Here is a 20,379-nt window from a genome sequence, read left to right on the forward strand (position 1 = left end):
TGTGTGTGTTTGTGTACCTGCAATAAGCAGGGTGTCCATGCGAGGTGGGGGCTGAGCAGGCTTGAACATCTTGTTGATGTCCTCTTCGGGCAGCGGGGGCTCTCCTCTGGTCTGCCTCTGGGTATTCTCCTGCTGTCTCCTCTGGAGGTACTGTAACAGGGAACAGATGCAGGTGTGGGGGGGCAGATGAATATAAAGTGACGAGGGCGGGGTGTAGGGTGAAAGGAGGAGGAACAATGACAAGGCAAAATTCACGGGAGACGAGGAATGACGCAGGACGGGGACGAGAGAGATTATGAGAAGCAAACAAAATTGACGGAGAGGAGGGAGGAGAGGGGAAGAGAAGAGAGGAAGAGAGAAAAAGGGAAGCGGTGGAGTGAAAGTGTAGCGGTGAGGGTTAAAAGAGAAGAACAGGAAAGGAGGCAGGCGGAGATAAATATAGTTGTGGGGAAAGAGATAATGGAAAATGCGGGAGCGAGATGGACAGAAACGAGAGGAAGAGTGGGAAGGAGAAACAGAAAAATAAGCAGTGTAGCGAGGGTGGAGGGAAAGGGTGAGGACCAGCAGACGTGTAGAAGTTGGAAATAGAAGAGAAAGATGTGAAGGAAAATGGCAAGGGAGAAATGGGGAGAGGGAGGGGGAGAGAGAGAGAGAGAGAGAGGGAGGGAGGGAGAGAGAGAGAGAGAGAGAGAGAGAGTTATAAATGCTGACAGAGATGGAGTGATTTGTGGAGGGCTGACAGTGGGTAAATCAGTGAGGTGCCAGGTCCCTGGAGGAACTAAAAGCCTTGTTAATTTGAAAAGGTGGAGGACAGACAGACACCGCCTGGCGTAAAGGGGAGGCGGTGGCAGGCGAGGAGAAAAGCAGATGAGTTGCTTTAATGCTTTCAACTACGTCTCCCACGACGCACCTGTATGGCTGACTGAAGCTCACAAAAAATTGCAGAAGGGAACACTACACAACAAAAAGCACAAAGCAGACTTTGCACAGATGACTTTTTTTTTCTCCCCTCCTCTTGAGTTTTGCCTGCCGGTGCAGAAAAGCATGACCACGCATAATTGGAACGAAAATACTTAATTGTATGCAAATTTTAGAAGCAAACAAACCAACCGACCAACTGAACAAAAACAACAATGAAAAGGAGGGGGGAGGGGGGGGGGGGGAAAGAGATATTTGCACTCCAAAAAGTAATAATTGGTTTGGCACAAAAAACAGACATCATCTATCACTCATACGATCAACTTCACACTTGGGCGTATTGCTGAGGACGCAAAGAAGTGCGGTCGAGTGGTTCTCCAGAACCGGCCTTGCCCTGATTAGGCACTGCACTTGTCCATCTATAAATTCAAGAGTTCAATGTACTGTATTTCTGTCTGTCCTTACCATCTTGGGAATAGTTCATCTGATATATTTCACACGTGGCAGGTGTATTGCTGAGGGCCCAGGGGACTGCAGTGTCGAGTTTGAAGTCAATCAGAAGAACAATTCTCGGGATCATTGCAAGCAGCCACACTGGTTCTCGATAACGCTTCTAACAGCAAATGAGGGGGCCAAATCAGGCCATTCCGAATGGGCACAGGTTCTGAATGACAATGCGCTCCGAACAGGCATGCCCCCAGCAACACTGCAAGCAGCAATACTAGGAACCAAAAGATCGGCCCATTTCAAACAGCACACGCTCTAAATTGCAACACCCCAAACACACACTGCACTAGTCACCTGTAAATCCAATTATAAATGCATGAAATCACTGCGTGCGTGACTTTAGTTCACATATCTCGAGGCATGTCAAATGTCAAAATATGTACTGTGTAGGTGGAGGTCTATGTATATGATGCATCACAATGTGACTCTGCAATCTCTGTTTCTTTTGTCTGTACAACAGTCTACAATTGTGTGACTTTTATGTAAGTGTGAACACAGGTACAAGGTACTTTACTCCTGTTGACTGCTTTTAGCTGCAGGTGGTGTATCTCTCACTGGATCTAGAAACGAGTGGACCGGTGGAATTTTCCTCCTCAATTGAAACGATAAAAAAGAAAAACTGCTTATTGAAAAACTTGCATTCATGATCCGTTTTTATGCCCGTGGCTGTATCTAAGCAGCAGTGGTAGATGTCCTGAACAACTGCACAGTGTTGAACTTGAATTTAGTCCATTCAACTAATGATTCCTTTAGCAATAGTGTATTAAATGAACATATTCAACTAATGATTCCTTTGACAATAGTGTATTAAATGAACATATTCTCAGAATGAAAGGGAAAGTGACATGTGCTTTGATAGGGAAAATAAACAGGTGCAGTTGAAAAGAAAAGGTACGCCCACGTGTGGACCCATGCAGGTCTGAGGAAGGCAGACGTCAGCGATCCCACTCAGGTGAGGGAACAGTTCAGGCTGATATGATCATGGTTGATGTTTATCTCACTGTTAACAGCATGAATGTAGTCAAAGAGGAGTTTTGAAAGGCCAGGGTCTGCGCTTCCTCATGTTCTTCATTGTTGGCTGAAGGTGAAGATGTAGGCAGTGTGTGTACAGTATGTATGTGTGTGAGAGCGAGAGAGACGCATTTCATGTGAATGTGTATACAGAATATCTTATGTACTGTATATATTTGCGTGTTACGTAGTGTTTCTGTGATTGTTGCCGAGTTCTTCACTGTGACTTATGTGTGTTGATCTTTGCATTAACCATTTTCATGTCCCTATTGTGGGCCTGTCATTATAGACAGAAATGTTCACAATATTTAAATAATAGCTGGTCTATGAGCTCACAACTCATACAAATACATGATGCAAAAAACTGTGGTTTCTGAAGACTATAATAATTTGCATATCAACAGTGTGATACAGTGTTGATTTTCACAGCAACATTTGATTTAGTTTTAGTCATAGTCTTTTGAATAAAATTCTATTTAGTTTTAGTAATATTTTAGTCATCTGAAATGTTTTAGCTTCTGTCTAGTTTTAGTCGACTAAATAAGATAATCATAAGATTATATATTCGACAAAATCTACAGTTCATTTAGTCGACTAAAATGCAATGGCTGATTTTACACTTGGTTGCATGCTGAAAATAGCTGATCTACAAGCTCAACGTGTCGCAGTGAGACGCGTTGTGAGCTTGTAGATCTGCTATTTTCAGAGGGCAAGACCTGAGCGCAACCAAACATAAAATGACTTGTCTTTTAGTTCTATTGGATCTCTTCTCCACTAGGCCCTCCCTAACATTTTAGTCTAGTTTTTATTTGTTGACGAAATTGTCAAAATATTTAGTCTTAGTTTTAGTCATTGTAGCTTAGTTTTTATTTTGTTTTTATGTTGTTTTCGTCAGTGAAAAAAGGTAGTCGACCATCATTTTTCGTCATTGTTTTAGTCGATGAAATGGTGTGATAGCTGTGTATGTGTGTGTGTACGCGCGCGTGCGTGTGTTCGTTACCTGGTGTTTCTGCTGTTGCTGCTTGCTGCAGTTGCGGCTGTAGGTGTTGTATTTGACAATGTCCTGGCTCATGTCATCCACCCTGTCCATCAGCAGCTGCAGGCTCTTCTCCAGGTGGTTGCTGTGGAAAACACAAGCATGTCATTCACACATTTATGTCAATGGCTCCTTTCAGGGACAGATTTCTTTAAATCGCCTTTTTAAAGTGAAGGCCGACAAAATGTCATCATCACAGCACAAAATTTGTGGCAGCCGATGTGATTCACAGGCCCTGACTGGCAACATCAATTCCTCCCTGACATTTGGCTGCATATCATCTGCCTTCAAGTCGCATAGAGTTATTCCTCTTTCCAGGCAACCAACCCTTGATCCATTTGAAGACAAAACTTTCTGAATACTGCACACAGAACAGCCCGTTGGAACACACCAGTCTGGTTTCAAGGTGCCCTATACCAGTGGTGGTTCTCAAACGGTGGTCCGGGGACCACCAGTGGTCCTTGAGGGGGTTCCAGGTGGTCCCCAGCTAAATGATGGTAACCAAATGGACCCTTATAGATCTTTAACTCTTGAGTGTAAAATGAAACCAAATCTCTCCCTCTGGACCCGCACGGGTCCATTTGATGGACCCTTATGGGTCCTTTTGGTTTCATTTTACGCTCTCAAGAGTTAAATAATTGTTAAACATCTGCATTACTTAATTAAAGAATTGTTATTTTGATCAACGTTTGCCTGTTATCTCTCCTATGGTACCACATCAATACAGCATGGAATTGTGATCTTATCCAACGATAAAAAAATATTGTTTTTTTGTGAGTCACACGAGTCAGTCAATACCCCCCCCCCCTCCCCCCGTATTTAATCAAGTGTTTTCAAAAGAATAACATTAAAACAAAAGAAATGCCAAAAGTTCCACAAATGTAACTTTTAAGTGGAAGTGAAAATAGCCGATCTACAAGCTCACAACGCGTTGCAGAACAACGCGGTGTGAGCTTGTAGATCTGCTATTTTCACTAGTTTGTGTTAAAATGTTTTCCCTATACAGCATAGTATTTACCTCACACATTCTTAGCCATGCTGACACTCCACTGCACTACAGACACCGATTCTCTCACATACAGTACTCCCTACTGTCACTGTGAACCATAAGATGTTGCTCACTAGCCTTGTGGTCCTGACTGTAGAGTACTGGCCTGCACACTCTGCGTTTCCCTCCAACCTGACATTAACATTCAGATTATCAGATACCCTGTGTATCCGTAATGCCCTCGCCTCTGGGGTTCCCCAGAGCTTGGTCCTGGGTTCCTTCCTCTTATCTCTCCACACTCAATCTCTTGGTTCTGTCATCACATGCCACATCCTTCCCACCTACTGCTTTTCTGACATCTTCCTCTCCTTCCTCTGACACACAAGTTGATGTGTGTATTTCCACTTTGCCCAGCCGCTGACATCTCGGGTTAGATTGTCTGTGCCCACCGACTAAAATTGTTGTCAACCTTGTCAAGGCTGAGCGGCTCTTTCTTTGCAAATCTTGCCCTCCGAAAGGATCTCTCCATCACTGCTGACAACTACCACACAGACTCCTGCCCCCAGACTGACAAGAGTATCAGTGTGATCCTAAACAATCAACCATCATGTGAGGCCAATATTGCATCCACAACCTGATGCTTGCTGTGCTTTTCTATTCTATCGTCCGTGTAATCCCTCCCGCAACAGGGATTCTGCCAAGCTCCTTGTTCAAGGTTTAGCTATCAACCATGTGGACTGCTGTAATTTCTTACCGTGTGGACTCCCTAAGTACCCTCTTCAGCCTCTTTCAATCACCTGAACAATACAGCCTAGGTTGTCTTCAAATTCCCTAAATCCCCTCTCCTGTGCTCTATCCACTGGCTCCCTTTCGATAGTGGTTTCAAATTAAAAATCACTGATACTGGCATCTTAGATCTGTAAGGGGTCTGCAACTCAAACCTCCTCCCTGGGGTCCAGGACCAGCACTCGAGCCCATAATGTTCAATGAGAGGGCACTCTGTATGCGTGTGTAATTAAGAATAAAAATAAAATAATAATTATTATTTATATATAATAATTATATATATATATAGACAGACACATATACATACTGTATATACACCCATACACATACTGTATATTTATTATGTGCTCAGAATATGCTTTTCGAGTGGTTATTTCAGTTACTGTTGCCTTTCTATCAGCTCGAACCAGCCTGGCCATCGTCACCTGACCTCTGGCATCAACAAGGCATTTTTGCCCACAGAACTGGTGCTCACTAGATATTTTCTCTCTCTCTCACCATTCTCTGCAAAACCTAGAGATGGTCGAGCGTGAAAATCCCAGTAGCATGCAGCGCGCATGCAGACATACTCTCAGGCACATGCACACTAGTGATTTTTAGCATTCGACTTATTCAACCTATAAGTATTTGAATATTTGATTAATCGATTTGATTATAAAAAATAAAAACAACATTTTTTTTTTAGCCAATGACATTGATGACTCGACTCAAGGAATGCCAGTCGACGTCAGGCTCCTCGCTCCTCGATTATTCTGTTAATGCACACACAATATCACACGCTGCCTCTATTATGGTATTTCTTGCTTCATGCTATTCACTACTATTAACACACAACTGATGAGAGAGAAGCCCCTGTTATGGCCTACAGGCCATATAGGCTGATCCATACAATCCTGTACTACTGACCCATGTGCATGCATGTGTTTACTAGGTACTGTGACTTTGAACTTAGCAGATGTTTTCGAGCACTTGCTTGAAACATTAATAATGGATGTGAATTTAACAACACTGTAATATTTCCTACATTTATAGTTGTGGAAAATAATGTGGTTGGCTAAACGCCCAACGTTCCTTGGAACTGTGACTTTGAACTTTGCAGTTATTTTCTACCACTTCCTTGAAACATTAATAATGGATATGAATTTAACGACATTAATATTTCCAGAATGTTTAGTTGTGGAAAGTAGTGGTTGGCTAAATGGCCAACATGTACAATGAGAACACAGGAAACTTCCACAATGCACACAGGCACAGTGCACAGACAGTCAGGCACCCACATAGAAACAGCATATAAGCACATTCATACAGACACACACAGAGAGAACGAAGCATGCATACATCTGCAAATGCACCAATACACATTTGGCATCATCATCACAGCTGTGTTGCCAGCTGACACTTTCAACCATTAACATTCTCATCGCATTTAATACACATAAAGAAGACACTCTACAAACAGGCCCACCAAGTGCTTGCAGGCGTGCACACGCAGAGAAAGCCGATACGACTACGTACATGAACGCATCGTAACTTTGTGTCTGGCTCAGGCAATTACTGATGAACTCATCCTGACATTTCACCCAGTGATGTTGCTAGGTTTTCAATGCAATGGGTCCTGGGATGCAAGGGTGGTCTTTTAGATGGGTCCCAGGGACATTTTATGGGTCCCACAAAAATGCACAGCGTTTAACTCGTGTTTCATCTTATATGGTTATATTCATGTAGAACATGTATCTGAAAGAAAAGTACACAATTCCAAATCCGACAACTAGTACTTGTAGTACTTGTAGTACTTGATTTTTTTTTTTACATTAACCACTTGAATCCTAGTATCCCTTTTCTGAGGAGAACTTTAGCCAAAAATAGCAGATCAGATCTGCTATTTTTGGAGTTATAGGTGTGTAAAGGGAAAAAAGAGCAGCAAAAGTTTATCTGAAACACAATTTTATACAATATAGAGGGGGTCCCTGCTTCATCTCTCTCTCAACTAGGGGGTCCTTGGCCTGAAAACACTGAAGACCCCTGCTCTACAGGGAACTATTTGATATCTGGCTGCACGGAAAGACACAAGAATCACAGCTGCCATTAATTAGTGCTGTTCAGTGTTGATTGCCTAGTGGTCAAATTGGGGTCAACGAGCCATCGTTAACTTGCTTTGAAGTTGGGCTGTAAGTTGCGCAGCACTTTCACTCTCTCCCTCTAGCAGCAGCTCGCAATGCCCTGAGACAGAGAGAGAATACTTCTCCATACGGCGGTGTTTTACCGAGATTTTTCTTGTTTCCTGCACTATGCCTTGTAATCCGCGGACGGCTTTGAAATCCACGGATGGCCTTCAAATCCGCGGTAATTTCCGCTAAATTGTAGTGCGTCCCATGGACGCAACGAGGGTGCCGTGAATGCGTCCTTTTTCAATATGGTGCGTCAGAGACGCAGGACGCAGGCCTATGAGCATCTCTGTTAATCACCACAACATTTTCACATTGCAGTGCTTGCTCCCCGATAAACATCCTCACCCACATTCTCATCTGGCACACGCACAGCATTATGTGTGTGTGTCCTGAATGTGATTGATGAAATATTCCTACAAATGTTCAGATTCCAGTGCTCACTGCTTTTTTTTGTGTGGGTTGCAGGCGCACAGCCCCCAGCCCTGAAGAACACTGACATTCAGCTCTGGTTCCTTGTCACCATCAACTATGCTCCAACATTACTGTTACCACCTAAATCACATCAGTGCACAGTTGCACTTCCCATTGTACCAAGGCCACTCGAAGACTGATTATGTGACCGTAAAATATTTCACATATTTTCTCAAATTTTGGCAGTTAGATAAACTCAAACAGCAGTTTTCAGTAGCATTTCACTCTGGCCTTGAATAGTGTGCTGTGACTAGTCATATCAGCACATACAATACAACCCTTGACAAGTTAACCCCCTAAGCCACTCCGAAAGCTATGGTAAAACCCTGCTTCTTCTCATGATATTCCAGGGGTTTAAGGCCCCTTCTTCTGCAACATTGCATTTTGGCCAAGGACCAAATCCTACCAGAATACTTTCCTCCTGTGTCCACCCACACATTTAACGCACACTGTGCTTCTCACACTGGAAAGATGCCGATTTAAAACTTTGGGTCTCATTCATTAAAATGCTTCCTTGACATTTACTGCATTGAAAACACATTAATATATGCAAAGGAAAACATTTCATCTGCAGATTAGACCGCACCGAATCTTTGAAAACATCTGGCACATATGTTTCATTTAACCCATTAAAACCGGGAAAGCATCTCTGTGTCATTTTATATTTCTTTGGCAATTAAAAAATAGCATTTTTATTATTATTATTTTTTTTTAAGCGAACAATCTTTTTTTATACTTTTATTGCAAGTTGTTCATATTACATTTTATATTTGCATTACGAATATTATATCTTCCTGCAATTGTTTTCTTTTTTTTAATATACACCCAGTGTTAAATAAAATGCCGTAACCAAAAAAAAACATAATTACGAACACTCCTAAAAATCAAATCTTTGCTTCTGAGGGTCCCTGGAACTAAATATTTAGAGATGGGGGTCCGTGGCCAAATACATGGTCCTTGACATGAAAACGTTTGAGAACCACTGACATATAGCAACCTACGTTTTTCATAAATTTTCAGAAACGGCCTCAGGTCTTAATGGGTTAACAAGTATTTTCAACAAGGGACTCATAAGGGTGAAAACAAATCTCCCACCCCCCTGCCCCCCCCCCCCCCGCAAATTGCAATTCCAATAACTGGTATCAGTATTTATGATTGGTGTAGACTGAGAATTAATATGAATATGCTCTTCAACCACGAGATTCAATTTATCATGAGGGATCAACACCCTGTCATACCACATTGTGGAATTTATTTCCCTTTGATCAAATACTGCATCATTTTGCACTGTTGATATTGCACATTGTGAATTGTGTGCTATTTTGATTAATTACGGAAGCCTAATTTGGGCATCTTCCATTGTTTTACACAGACGGCAATACAGATAAATGAGACTCGAGTGTGATGAATCACACTGTGTTCACACACTGCTGCTCTGTGTTACCAACGATACTATGGGCTGATGCTCAACAAAGAGCCAGAGTACCGAACACAATCAATCAAATACTGTGTGAACAGTGATACCGGCATGTGATGATTTTCACCCTCAAGGTGCAAAGGGTCACACAGCCTCCAACACCAAGCTTGTGTAAATGCTCACCATACTTAGGTAGGTGTGTGTGTGTGTGTGTGTGTGTGTGTGTGTGTGTGTGTGTGTGTGTGTGTGTGTGTGTGTGTGTGTGTGTGTGTGTGTGTGTGCACACTCTCCAGATCAGAAGGAACTGACTGGGTGTAAACAACAGTGAGGGTAGTGTACGGTCTAAAGAGAACCATGAGTGCTTCAGATTTTTGAAAATGAGCCAAGAGCATGGATGGGGAGAGATGCGTTGCCAGAAAAACTATTTCCTAAAATATAACGCCTATACATATACCACTGTAGTGACTCAGATGTGGAAACGGGAAAGAGCACAGACACCTTTGGATGGGAGTGTGAACCAGAGACGGTTATGAAACACAAGCCCTACATGTATTTTCAGAGAGCACACAACACGTCCAAGCACAGTGTCTGGCATTGATTTGCAGTCATTTCCTATCACCATTCCTATGGTCCTTCTGCAACCATGGCTCTTAATGCCATTTGCTGTAATAAAAAAGGAAGAGATTTCCGTTTAGATGTGGCGTGAAAGGAACTGCAAGCTGAATAATGCATCAAATCTTACAATGAAAAGGTTAAATTATTCAGAAAGGTCAGCCAGCCACCCGATCAATCGTGAATTAGAAATCAAAGTGCATCAAGGGATTTCCTATCATCAGTGATTCTGTTTTAAGGCCAGGTTCAACAGCAGCATGCACACGCATGTCGTGGCAGGGTCTAGGCGTTCCTCTGCCACACAGGACAATAGAGGAAATGGCTTCGACTGTATTGATCAGTGGCCAGGAGAGGGTCGATAATTAGTAGAAGGAAATTAGTATAGAGGGCATCAAATATTGTTTTACCCAGCTGCCAAGGAAATTATGTTAAGTTGACTGCCAAGCTTACGGTTACTGTTTTAGCATAATGCAGCCTTTCTTAAAAAGATGGGCACAGACTCAAAATGGGTCACTGGCCCGTTTCTGCTGGGAATAATACAGTATGTTTTCATAAGCCTGGGTCTCTGGGTGTGAAACAATATTTCATTTGGATCTCAGGCTAAAAATGTTTCACAACCCCTACTTTACTGCTTTAGTTTAAATATCTCTCCCAGCAGTCTTAACCACTGCCCTCTTTGTTAGTCATCTTGTTAGTTAGTTAGAAACATTGCTGAAGTCACGGCCCTAATTAATGGCTATCCAATTACAAAAGTGAGTGTAACGAACTCTGCTATTTTAAATTACGGGTTTGAGGAAGCATTCTAGTTTTAGTTTAGTCATGTTTATTTTGAATATGTTAATACATTCTTGTATCAATGTCAATAATGCTAGTGGTCTTTCCGTTAGGGGGAAAACAATTCCCATAGCGCGCAGGGGTCGCTGGGGTGTGGACTAGTACAGTATGCTTATCATACTTGCACTAACTGCATACATTTGAATGCATACATTTGAATAGGACTTTGTCCTCCTTCATTATGGAGGAGGATGAGTGACCCCATGACCTTTCCTCTAGTTCCACCCACTGCCCAGAAAGATATCTCATAAAGATATCTCAACAGGTTCATTGCAGGATGAACCAAACTGATTTCACTAAAAAGTATGCAGTCGTTTGCAATATTACATAATACAATTTTGTGTCAATTCAGTGAATATGCAAAAAAATTTTCATTTTTGCCCCACTAAAGAGCGCGAGGCTCTACGGATGTCAGTTTTTTATTTTATTTTGAATAACCCAATTTCTTTGTCAATTCCCATTCTGTACTACGGTCCCTGTTGCTGCCAACCCCCAGTGTTGGCCTGGGGAGGGTGTAGATAACCACATGCCTCCCCTGATACAGAGTCGCCAGCTGCTTCTTTTCACCCGACCGCAAAGAATTTCACCAGGAGAGCATAACGGACACTGACCAGGCGCCATGACCAACCAGTAGAAGTAACCAGTGCAGCAACAAGGATACAACCCCCTGCTGGCTTCCCACCCATGAACACTGCCAACAGGCTCTGAGCATAACGGTATAATCTGTGTTTCCAGAAGGTGGCATAGCAGTTTCCTGTTCCTGTTTGTTTTCCCATAGCTTTGTTTGATTGGCTCAGCAGCAGATTTGAACCTGAAAAAATTAAGTGCCATGCACCGAAAGGATGGATACATTTGTTTTTACTGAATAACATTTAAGTTGGCCAAATACAAATATACCTTGAGGCTTGGAAAGTATAGACCACACCACATAACAATATGAATATAGTATAATATTATAAAAGTGAAGCCACTTTAACTGTTCTTTGGAAAAGAGCTACATAAATACATTTTCATACATGCAATCCATCACCAACATCAACATTATCATCTCCGGTCAGAACAATGCCATTTTCTGGAGTGGAACTGCATTCACTACGAGAATGACATTGACAAATGTGGCTGCAGATTGGAAAATGAGACAAAAGGGAAAAACATTAAATAAAACCCATTATCTTTGCTTTCTTTGAGGGGCTGGAGACAGGGGGTGGGGGGGGTGTAGAGAGATGGACACTGCTATCCAAGGGCAGCGCTATGCAGCAATGTGACAACTTTGAGAAACAATTTCATCTCGCCAGACATCTCATTGGCAGTTATGCCCCCTTTTCAAGTCACATCAAAAATGACGCCTTAGCTTCAACTTGGAAGCGCTGTAGTCATTTGTAAAATGAAACAAAAATGTTATAGGGCTGAGTGAGGTATTGGCCTTAACCCATAAGACCTGGAACTGTCTCATTTTTAGATTTGAGCAAAAAAGCATTATTTTACACTTTGGGCTATTCAAAAATAGCAGATCTACAAGCTCATAGCGCGAGTGCCGCGCTATGAGCTTGTAGATCTGCTATTTTTGAAAAATCGTGAAAATGTGTGCAAATCTTTGAATATATATATATTTTTAAAGCAAACATTTTTAACTCAAATCTTTGTTTCTGGGGGTCCCTGGAACAAATTTTTTTGATGGGGGTCCGCACCCGCGGCCAAATACATATAATTCTGGGGGTCCTTGACATGAAAAAGATTGAGCACCACTGATATTGAAATATACGTTTTTCAGAAAGCTGTTGAGATTTAGGAGACTGTAGAATCGGCTTCAGGTCTCAATGGGTTAAGTCAATTTGACAATTTGCAACAAATGATTGGGCTGGCCCTGATCCTAGATACCTTTACACGCTGGATACCTCATTTAGTTCACGGCTTGCTTGTTTAATGTGACAGTGACAAACAGTGCAAAAACACAACAACCCCCGCTGTGCTGCACCACAGTGCACAAGGAAGCATGGTGCGTTTTGCACCATAGCAGGCAGCACATACTGTATGTATGACACATGGAGTTGATACAGTGCCAGGTTCCCATACCCACCCACTGGAAGGCTTTAGATTAGCAGCTTCACATCTGTTGCTCCATTCACAGCAGTAGCTGCAAGCTATATCGTGATAAATGACTGCAGATCAATTCTCCTGATGGTGAGAACCTGCGAGTCCTGAATATGCATATTAACCCATTAAACCCCATGAGGACGATTCTACAAATGCCTTCTAAATCAGTAGTTCTCAAACTTTCAAGATTTTTCTAAAATGTACAAAAATAGCAGATGTACAAGCTTGGAGCGTGTGATGTGAGCTTGTACGTCTGCTATTTTAGCCAACAAAACAAAAAAATCTAAAGTGACACAGATGCTTTCCCGGTTTTAATGATAGAATGATACGGAACTCCCGATAATTGAGGTGTAAAACCATGTAAAACCACCATGTTAAAAAAATGACATAAGCACATTGATGCCGAGTTTAAAACTCAGGATTCCTACTAGGAACATTTTAGTATAACAGCCTTTAAGATTGCAGTTCCTAGTCAGGAGCTCAGGCATGTTTTCTCAAACCCCAGTCCGTGACTCAGAATGAATTGACCTAATATCAACAAAGCTGCGCACGCCACCATCAACAGTAAACAATTGAACTTTTACAAATTGTATTGTTTAGTATGATTTTTTGCGTGGCATGTTTCTAGATCAATCAACATACTGATACATTAACACTATAGTTCAACCTATAAATGTAAAGAAAGTAGTTGTGTGGGAGTGCAATGCAGTGCATGTCTCATAAAAAGCTAGTTATTCCTGCAACTGACATGGGTTCGAATCAAACCCCCTCATCCCCCCTCTCTCTCACCGTTCCCGTCTCTCTGCTCGCTGTATCTGTCTGGTATAAAGAATAAAATGCCAAAAATAAATCTAAAAAAAGAACAATACATTTGTTGCTGGTGCTTGTAAACAACTATAAAACCCACACTTGAGTGCAGGAGGCCATGTTTTTCATACCGTGGCAGCTCAACCACACAGAGATCAGTAATGACACGTTTCCCACATTCTACCTCCCACCCCCAGGCATAAAGGAGTGCAGCATACATTTCTTTATTTCTGTTTAACATGCCTTGATATTTTCATGTGACACGATCTTGATTCAGACGATTAGTCACAAGGATGAGGATTAATCACAGGCAAAATTACAATTAATTTACATATATCCTATTTAGGTGTAGCTGGCAACAAGAACCAAAATATTTTGTGAATATTTTGTGAGCATGAAAAAAATAATTATTAAGTGTACTTAATAATACTATGTACTATGACTCATAACTTACAAACTAAAATAATGTTGTGCACATTACAATAAGTACTACAAAATAATGATTTACCATAAACACTGTTATGGCCCTGGTATGGTGGCTAAACTGCTTAGCTGACATAGATTAAGGAGCAGGGAGTTCCCCAAAATTGAATCAATTTTAATTTAGGCCTGTGATCAATCAATGCAATGAAACCAGCCTTTAGTGATACTGTGACATTTAAAAACGTTCCTTTCATGAGGCATTTGTCAATTGTTGGGTGTTGTTGGATGTTGTTGTTATTTATATTGAATGTATGATGGCATTGATTAAACAAATGGGTATAACAAATGAGTTTGATTTTGACTGTTGACTGGGAGAGTCCGGGCTGAGCACAGGTGTCAAAGCAAAGGTGACATGGGATGATTCAAAAGGGTCCCCTACAGTTTCTGAAGACATGGGACCCCAGACACCAGTGGCTCAACCAGTTCATGTATTGACCACAATGTCCCAGGTTCAAGCCTGTCTCTCTTCACTGTCCTGTCAGAACACCTAAATACAAGTATTGTTCTAGGTAGGGATGTCCGATATTATCGGCCTCCCGATATTATCGGCCGATATTACCATAAAAATTGATATCGGGAAAATATCGGTATCGGTTTTTGAAAAAAAAATTTTTTTTTTTTTTTTTTTTTTTTGCTTTATAAATAAGTTACAGGAGTTCTTACTGTATATGGTGTGTGTGATATGAAATTTGAGCTTACCCTAATCACAATAATCCCCGCATATATCGGTATCGGTTGATATCGGTATCGGTAATTAAGAGTTGGACAATATCGGTATATCGGTAATCGGTAAAAAAGCCAATATCGGACAACCCTAGTTCTAGGGTCTTTAAGTTAAGACCCTAGAACAATACAAAACAAAAAGTTTAAGTTTGGTTGGTTGGTTGGTTTTACAACCCACTGACAATAGCTGGCAGTGGGTTGTGACTTCACTACCCCACAGGTCTTGGACCTGTGCGGTCTGTAGGCGGAGATCTCCAATTGTCTGGCTACGCGAGACTAGCTATACGGTAGCGTCTACTCTACACCCACTGTTGCATGAGCTGCTGTCTGACCTGCTGGAGAGGTTGAGCAGCTCGTGCTTGTCAGCGACCGTCGACTTCTCCTCCAGCTCCCACATGAGCACGTTGATGAGATGGGAGTTCTTGATCACGATGGGCACCTCCTCGAACATGTGCTCAAATCCAATGTTGGCCTTCTTAAGGCTTATGGAGGGAGAGAAAAGAAGGGATAACAAGGCACAAGAGGGGGAGATTTGGGTGTGAATAATTAAGAAAAGGAAGGGAAAGAGAGATACAAGAGGATAATGAGTAGAGAAAAGAAGAAGAAACAAAAGGTTAGGACCTGTACCATGTTCAGAAACATATCAATATATATATAAAGCACAACATAGTTACAATAGCAAAGAAAACAAGATTTACACTGGGAGCAAGGATTACATAAATACAAAATACAACATTTGCATTCAATCCACAAAGGACGGACCAACCAAGAATGAACTTAATTGCCTTGGTGAACAAGTCTGCTTAAATAGCCAAATGTATTCATTTACTCCTGTTAAGCGTGCAAATCAGCACTCGGTCACGTTCCCTCCAACTCTCTCGCTATTTGAGCTGGCTCTATCTGACATGGTGCTGTTAACACAGAATAGATCTCCAAGTTTAACAATGTCTCATGTAAATCCAATAACACTGAATGACTGCCTTATTTACCCCACCACTTGAGGTTTGTACTGCAGTTCACAGTGCATGAAGTGCAAATTAAATTTTGTATAGCTCCAATGTTGGCTTGTTAGATACGTTGTGCTTGTTATGGGATCAATAGGCTCATTGCATTCATCTGTTAGGTGCACTGCGCCAGAATAGAACAAGTTTATGACCGTCGTATATGTTGCTCCTTGTTGGTCATTTTGCAGGATGTTGTTTTGAATTCCAAATAAACTGTCTGCTGAAGCAAACTTTAAGATGACAGGTAGCTTCTGCAGAAATGGAAATATTGCCTTCAGTGGGGGCGGGGATTGGCTTATAGGACCAAATCAATATGGATAACATAGTGTGCTATAAAGATCATCTATAATGATAAAAACACCGTTGGTCATACTCACTAGAAAAAATGTCTATATACCTTTCTTTCAAATTGTGCCCATGAATTATGACCTTCAAAGTGCCCAAGGACTCGATCTGTAGTCGACAGGTCAGGGAGAAGGCAGTATGAGGACAGTATGGCCTAGACTGAAGAATCCCTCAACCCTACCCTAGTGGGAACTGTGGGGATAGGTAATGTATGTCATGATCTTTTCTAGGTGGGCCCTGCTGGATAAAGCCATAGGTGAAGTGGACTCCTCAGGATGGCTAATTTGACACTGCAGATTGTCTGTTGGAGTGGAGGCTATTCAATGCTGCTTCCATAGACCTGTGCATGTGGAGGCTATTCAATGCTGCTTCCATAGACCTGTACATGTGGAGGGGAGCTCAAAGCAATGGTTCCATTAACCGCTCATCTCTCTCCCTTTCATAAAAAAAGAAAAAAAACGTATCTGTGGGCTTATGTAACATCAAATACACTCAAATGAAAGAGGCCACCTTCCCTGACGTAGTTATGTTAAAAAAATGAAAAAGAAAAGAAAAACCTGAGGCGCTTTTGAAGTTTTATGACTTGGGGATAATTCATATTCAGATTTCCTGTTCGCCCTGGAAATAATGGAATGGAGACTAGTTCGGTGTTGCATAGCGATATTGTCTCTACCTGCCCTTAACTGCCCCCTCTATATCACAGGCTTATTGGGAACACTGACAGCTACATACTGGCCCTATAATAACTCACACACACAAGGCACTAATGAAACGCTGCAGAAATTAGTAGGATTGACTACAGGCCAAACACACTGGGTCAATAATTGAGCGGTAGGCCATGGAGATACAGGTAAAAGAGAGAGAGAAAGTAGATACCAAGAGGGTAACCCTTTTTGTTTTAATACCACTGGGTGGTTAAATTTAAACTTAACATTTTTTGGTTCAACTTTTTTCTTTTCTTTACATTTGTCAAAAATAATTCAGGTTATATGTATGCAAGTGTGTGTGTGTGTGTGTGTGTGTGTGTGTGTGTGTGTGTGTGTGTGTGTGTGTGTGTGTGTGTCTGTGTTTGTGCACTTGGACTACTCGGAACCATTTGGAAAATGGCCCTCATTACACTCATTTTTAGCTGCAATTTAAAAGCAATTAGGCTACGCCTTGGGGTCAGAAAGAGCATAAACATGGTACATTTGTTTATTAGACGGGCAAAGGTGATCTGATAAATCATCATCATCCATCTCCCAACAGCTACTAACTGGCTCCCCACATTAACACACACACACACACACACACACACACACACACCTTTGTCACTTAACATAAAGTTCCTTAGCATGTAGCTAATGCATGACTCTGTTCTTTAGCAACTCACCCCTCAGGTGTAAAGTCCTTCTCCTTGCAGATTTCCATAAGTTTAGGGGTCAGCCTGTAGGCCTTGAGGGACAGGGAGCCTTGGGCAGTTTTGATTGGGTCTAGGATGGACACAGAGAAAGACAAAGTGGTTAACAAAAACTACCTACTAACTTCTGTGCTTTTTAATTAATTTCTTTCACCACGTTGATCTTACAATAGTAGTTAAGGTTGCTTTACGTTAGTACCGTACTACACTGGAGACCATATTTTCGTCATGAAAAGTAAAATAATATATACCTTTTTATTTTTTTCCCCTGTTATGAAGATTATTTCAGTTTATATGGCTAGAATATTTTAGCCATTGGTTGTACACCAGTAGTATACTATTCTAAAAGGTCCCTGATAAATATGAAGACCTTCCTGCTTTATTGTGTCTTTCCAAGGAAACATTAGTCTCTTTCATGTTATGTCACCTCCCACAAATTATATATGCTCCAGCAGCACTGCCGCTCTGTTGATCAATACACAATAAGAATAGAGAGGAGACCTTGGTTTTCCGTCTCTACTTCAGTCGGCTAGCTCTGTATCTCATTGCTGGTGTAGAATTTGTATTTGGCAGGCAAGGTTATTTTTTTTTCGCTTTTCTTTTTCATGTACCGGTTTATTTTCTGCCGTTTTCCAAATAGCAAAAGGTAAGCCACATGTATACGTAGGGTTCTTGCAGTTTCCTCATATGGGACACAGTCAAAACCTATTCAGATGAAGCCGTGGAACAACGCACTTGTATAATTTCAAGGACTATGTTTAATTTCCAAACTGAACTAATTTCATAATTAAAACATGCGAAAGCAATGAAAAAGAACTCATTTAACAAGACAGTTAACTGTAGGACGAAAAGCCACTGTGATGAACGCTCAGGGGTAGCTAATGGATATTACATGTTAGCAGCACTATATAGCCTTCAAGTGGAACGTCTTGAACTGTTCACCCCTCATAAGAAAAAGCTGCTATCATGCTAAACCTACTTAACCAATTAGTTTAACAAGCTACCCGGCTAATTCACAGCTGTCAGAGAGAAGAAATTATTAGCTTGCTGGTAGACGAGCTGATTGATTCATTCATATGTATCAAATGACCAGCAAGCATCGAACGTTAAGGGGTGGGGGATGGGGGGGACAGATAATGTCAATGCCTTTGAAGCGCTTTGATCCATTAAGCGTTTCATTATTGATTGACATTAACAGAGGCTCTCGTTAAAAATGAGAGACGACTGCCTCCCTAGCTGACTGGATGAATGATGGTCAGAGCGGATGGCTGCCTGGGTGGTGAGAACAGATCACACAAGTTCATAACTCAGCTGGGTAACATACATTAATCTTGGCCCATCATGGAAGTGTAATATTAAAGCACATGACATGACAACTATGAGGTGTTTTTTTGGGGGGAGGGGCAACAGTCCAGGGTAAATTCTTTCATAACCAACCAGGAATTTAGATTAGCTTAGGGGATGCATGATTTACGATAGCTTATGCCTGATCCCTCTCAAAGCCCCATCTACTAGTATGTGGTGCCCGTTGGGCACTGGCTTACTCCGAAACGATGCATGCCGGGGACAATGCAAGTTGGGAATGCTTGCCCCACCCGGTTATGCAATAACGTCTGTGTGTCCCCTTTAAGCCCATAAATGGATATCTTTATCAGTCTGTCCATGTCCCTTTTATGCCCATATCTGGAGATCCCTGATGTCGTCAGTATATTCCCATACCATATATAGGCATGTCCATAAAAAAAATAAAAAATAAACATTTTGAAAATAATATTTGGTGTAAATACATATTTTAGTGTACTGTTTACGTGTAAAACAGGGACAGAGTAGCAGTCCCATAGTGACTCCATAATGAGAAATAGCTGTGTGTAGAGGAATGGGAATCACAATGATGAATGAAATAATGATTCATTTTTAGTCATATTAGGGGCTTGCTGATGTAATCACGCATTACGTTTTTGTTTGATGGGAAGTGATAGGGATTGGACTTTTGGGGACTTGGGATGAAAATATACCTCATTTATTTCGGGGCATCAATCGTTAATTACTGTATATATCTCCATTGTGACCAAGGATATGCTCAAGGAGTGTGAAAAAAAAATCTTCCAAGTATGGCTTTCATTTGTATGCCTCACAGTGCTCCATTAATTACTACAATTCCCAAGAGGTGGAGCTTCTAGCACCAGGGTGTGCTCCGTTGTATTGCATACTGCCGCTGATTAGAACGGGATTGGCTATTTTCTACCTGCCTTTACATTATTGAATCATGTGTGCTCTGATGAAGGTATGCATAGATCAAAACGTGCGGACATTTGGCACCAATCAAGAGCAGTTTTTATTAGTCTTTAACCCAGACATCCCTATTTTGGCCAGAAATGAAATAGCCGATCTGTAATATTGCAATTTTTTAATGGGGCTTATGTGGTTAAAGAGTTAACTCCAGTTGCTGATACTCTTGGTTTGGAAATTGGATCAAGCAGATCAACATTGTCAACTTAAATAATACGATCTTTTTAGGTCAGTAAGTTCTATTTGTGGGCCCTAAGCTGTAAGACCTACAGTACGTGTATATTTTTGGACTAACTGGCTTGATGAACAACAAGGAGGTACATTTCACAGCAGTGCTATGCATGTCAAACATGCATTAATGTGACATGAGCTTCCTTTTGTCCATTGATGAGCATCAAAGGAGACACTTGCAAGATACATATCTTGAAAGATTAAGCTAAATAAAGGAGCCTTTGTTTTTTCTTTAGAATACCTGAAATATACACTA

At 41.4% G+C, this 20,379-nt stretch overlaps 1 protein-coding gene across 1 annotated transcript in view; it reads right to left on the reverse strand.

Moving 5' to 3' along the window:
* The window catches only part of LOC311042768 (eukaryotic translation initiation factor 3 subunit H), a 59,469-nt gene that overhangs the window by 761 nt on the left and 38,329 nt on the right, over nucleotides 1–20,379 (reverse strand). Inside the window, exons 4-7 of the mRNA XM_084053757.1 lie at nucleotides 17,577–17,676; nucleotides 15,188–15,337; nucleotides 3,437–3,557; nucleotides 18–150 (exon numbers count right to left, since the gene is read on the reverse strand). Coding sequence (XP_083909883.1) covers nucleotides 18–150; nucleotides 3,437–3,557; nucleotides 15,188–15,337; nucleotides 17,577–17,676 — 504 coding nt within the window. The remainder of the gene's footprint in view (nucleotides 1–17; nucleotides 151–3,436; nucleotides 3,558–15,187; nucleotides 15,338–17,576; nucleotides 17,677–20,379) is intronic.

The sequence above is a fragment of the Gymnoscopelus microlampas genome (assembly GCF_963454915.1).
Source record: "Gymnoscopelus microlampas genome assembly, chromosome: 3".
Taxonomy (NCBI): Eukaryota; Metazoa; Chordata; class Actinopteri; order Myctophiformes; family Myctophidae; genus Gymnoscopelus; species Gymnoscopelus microlampas.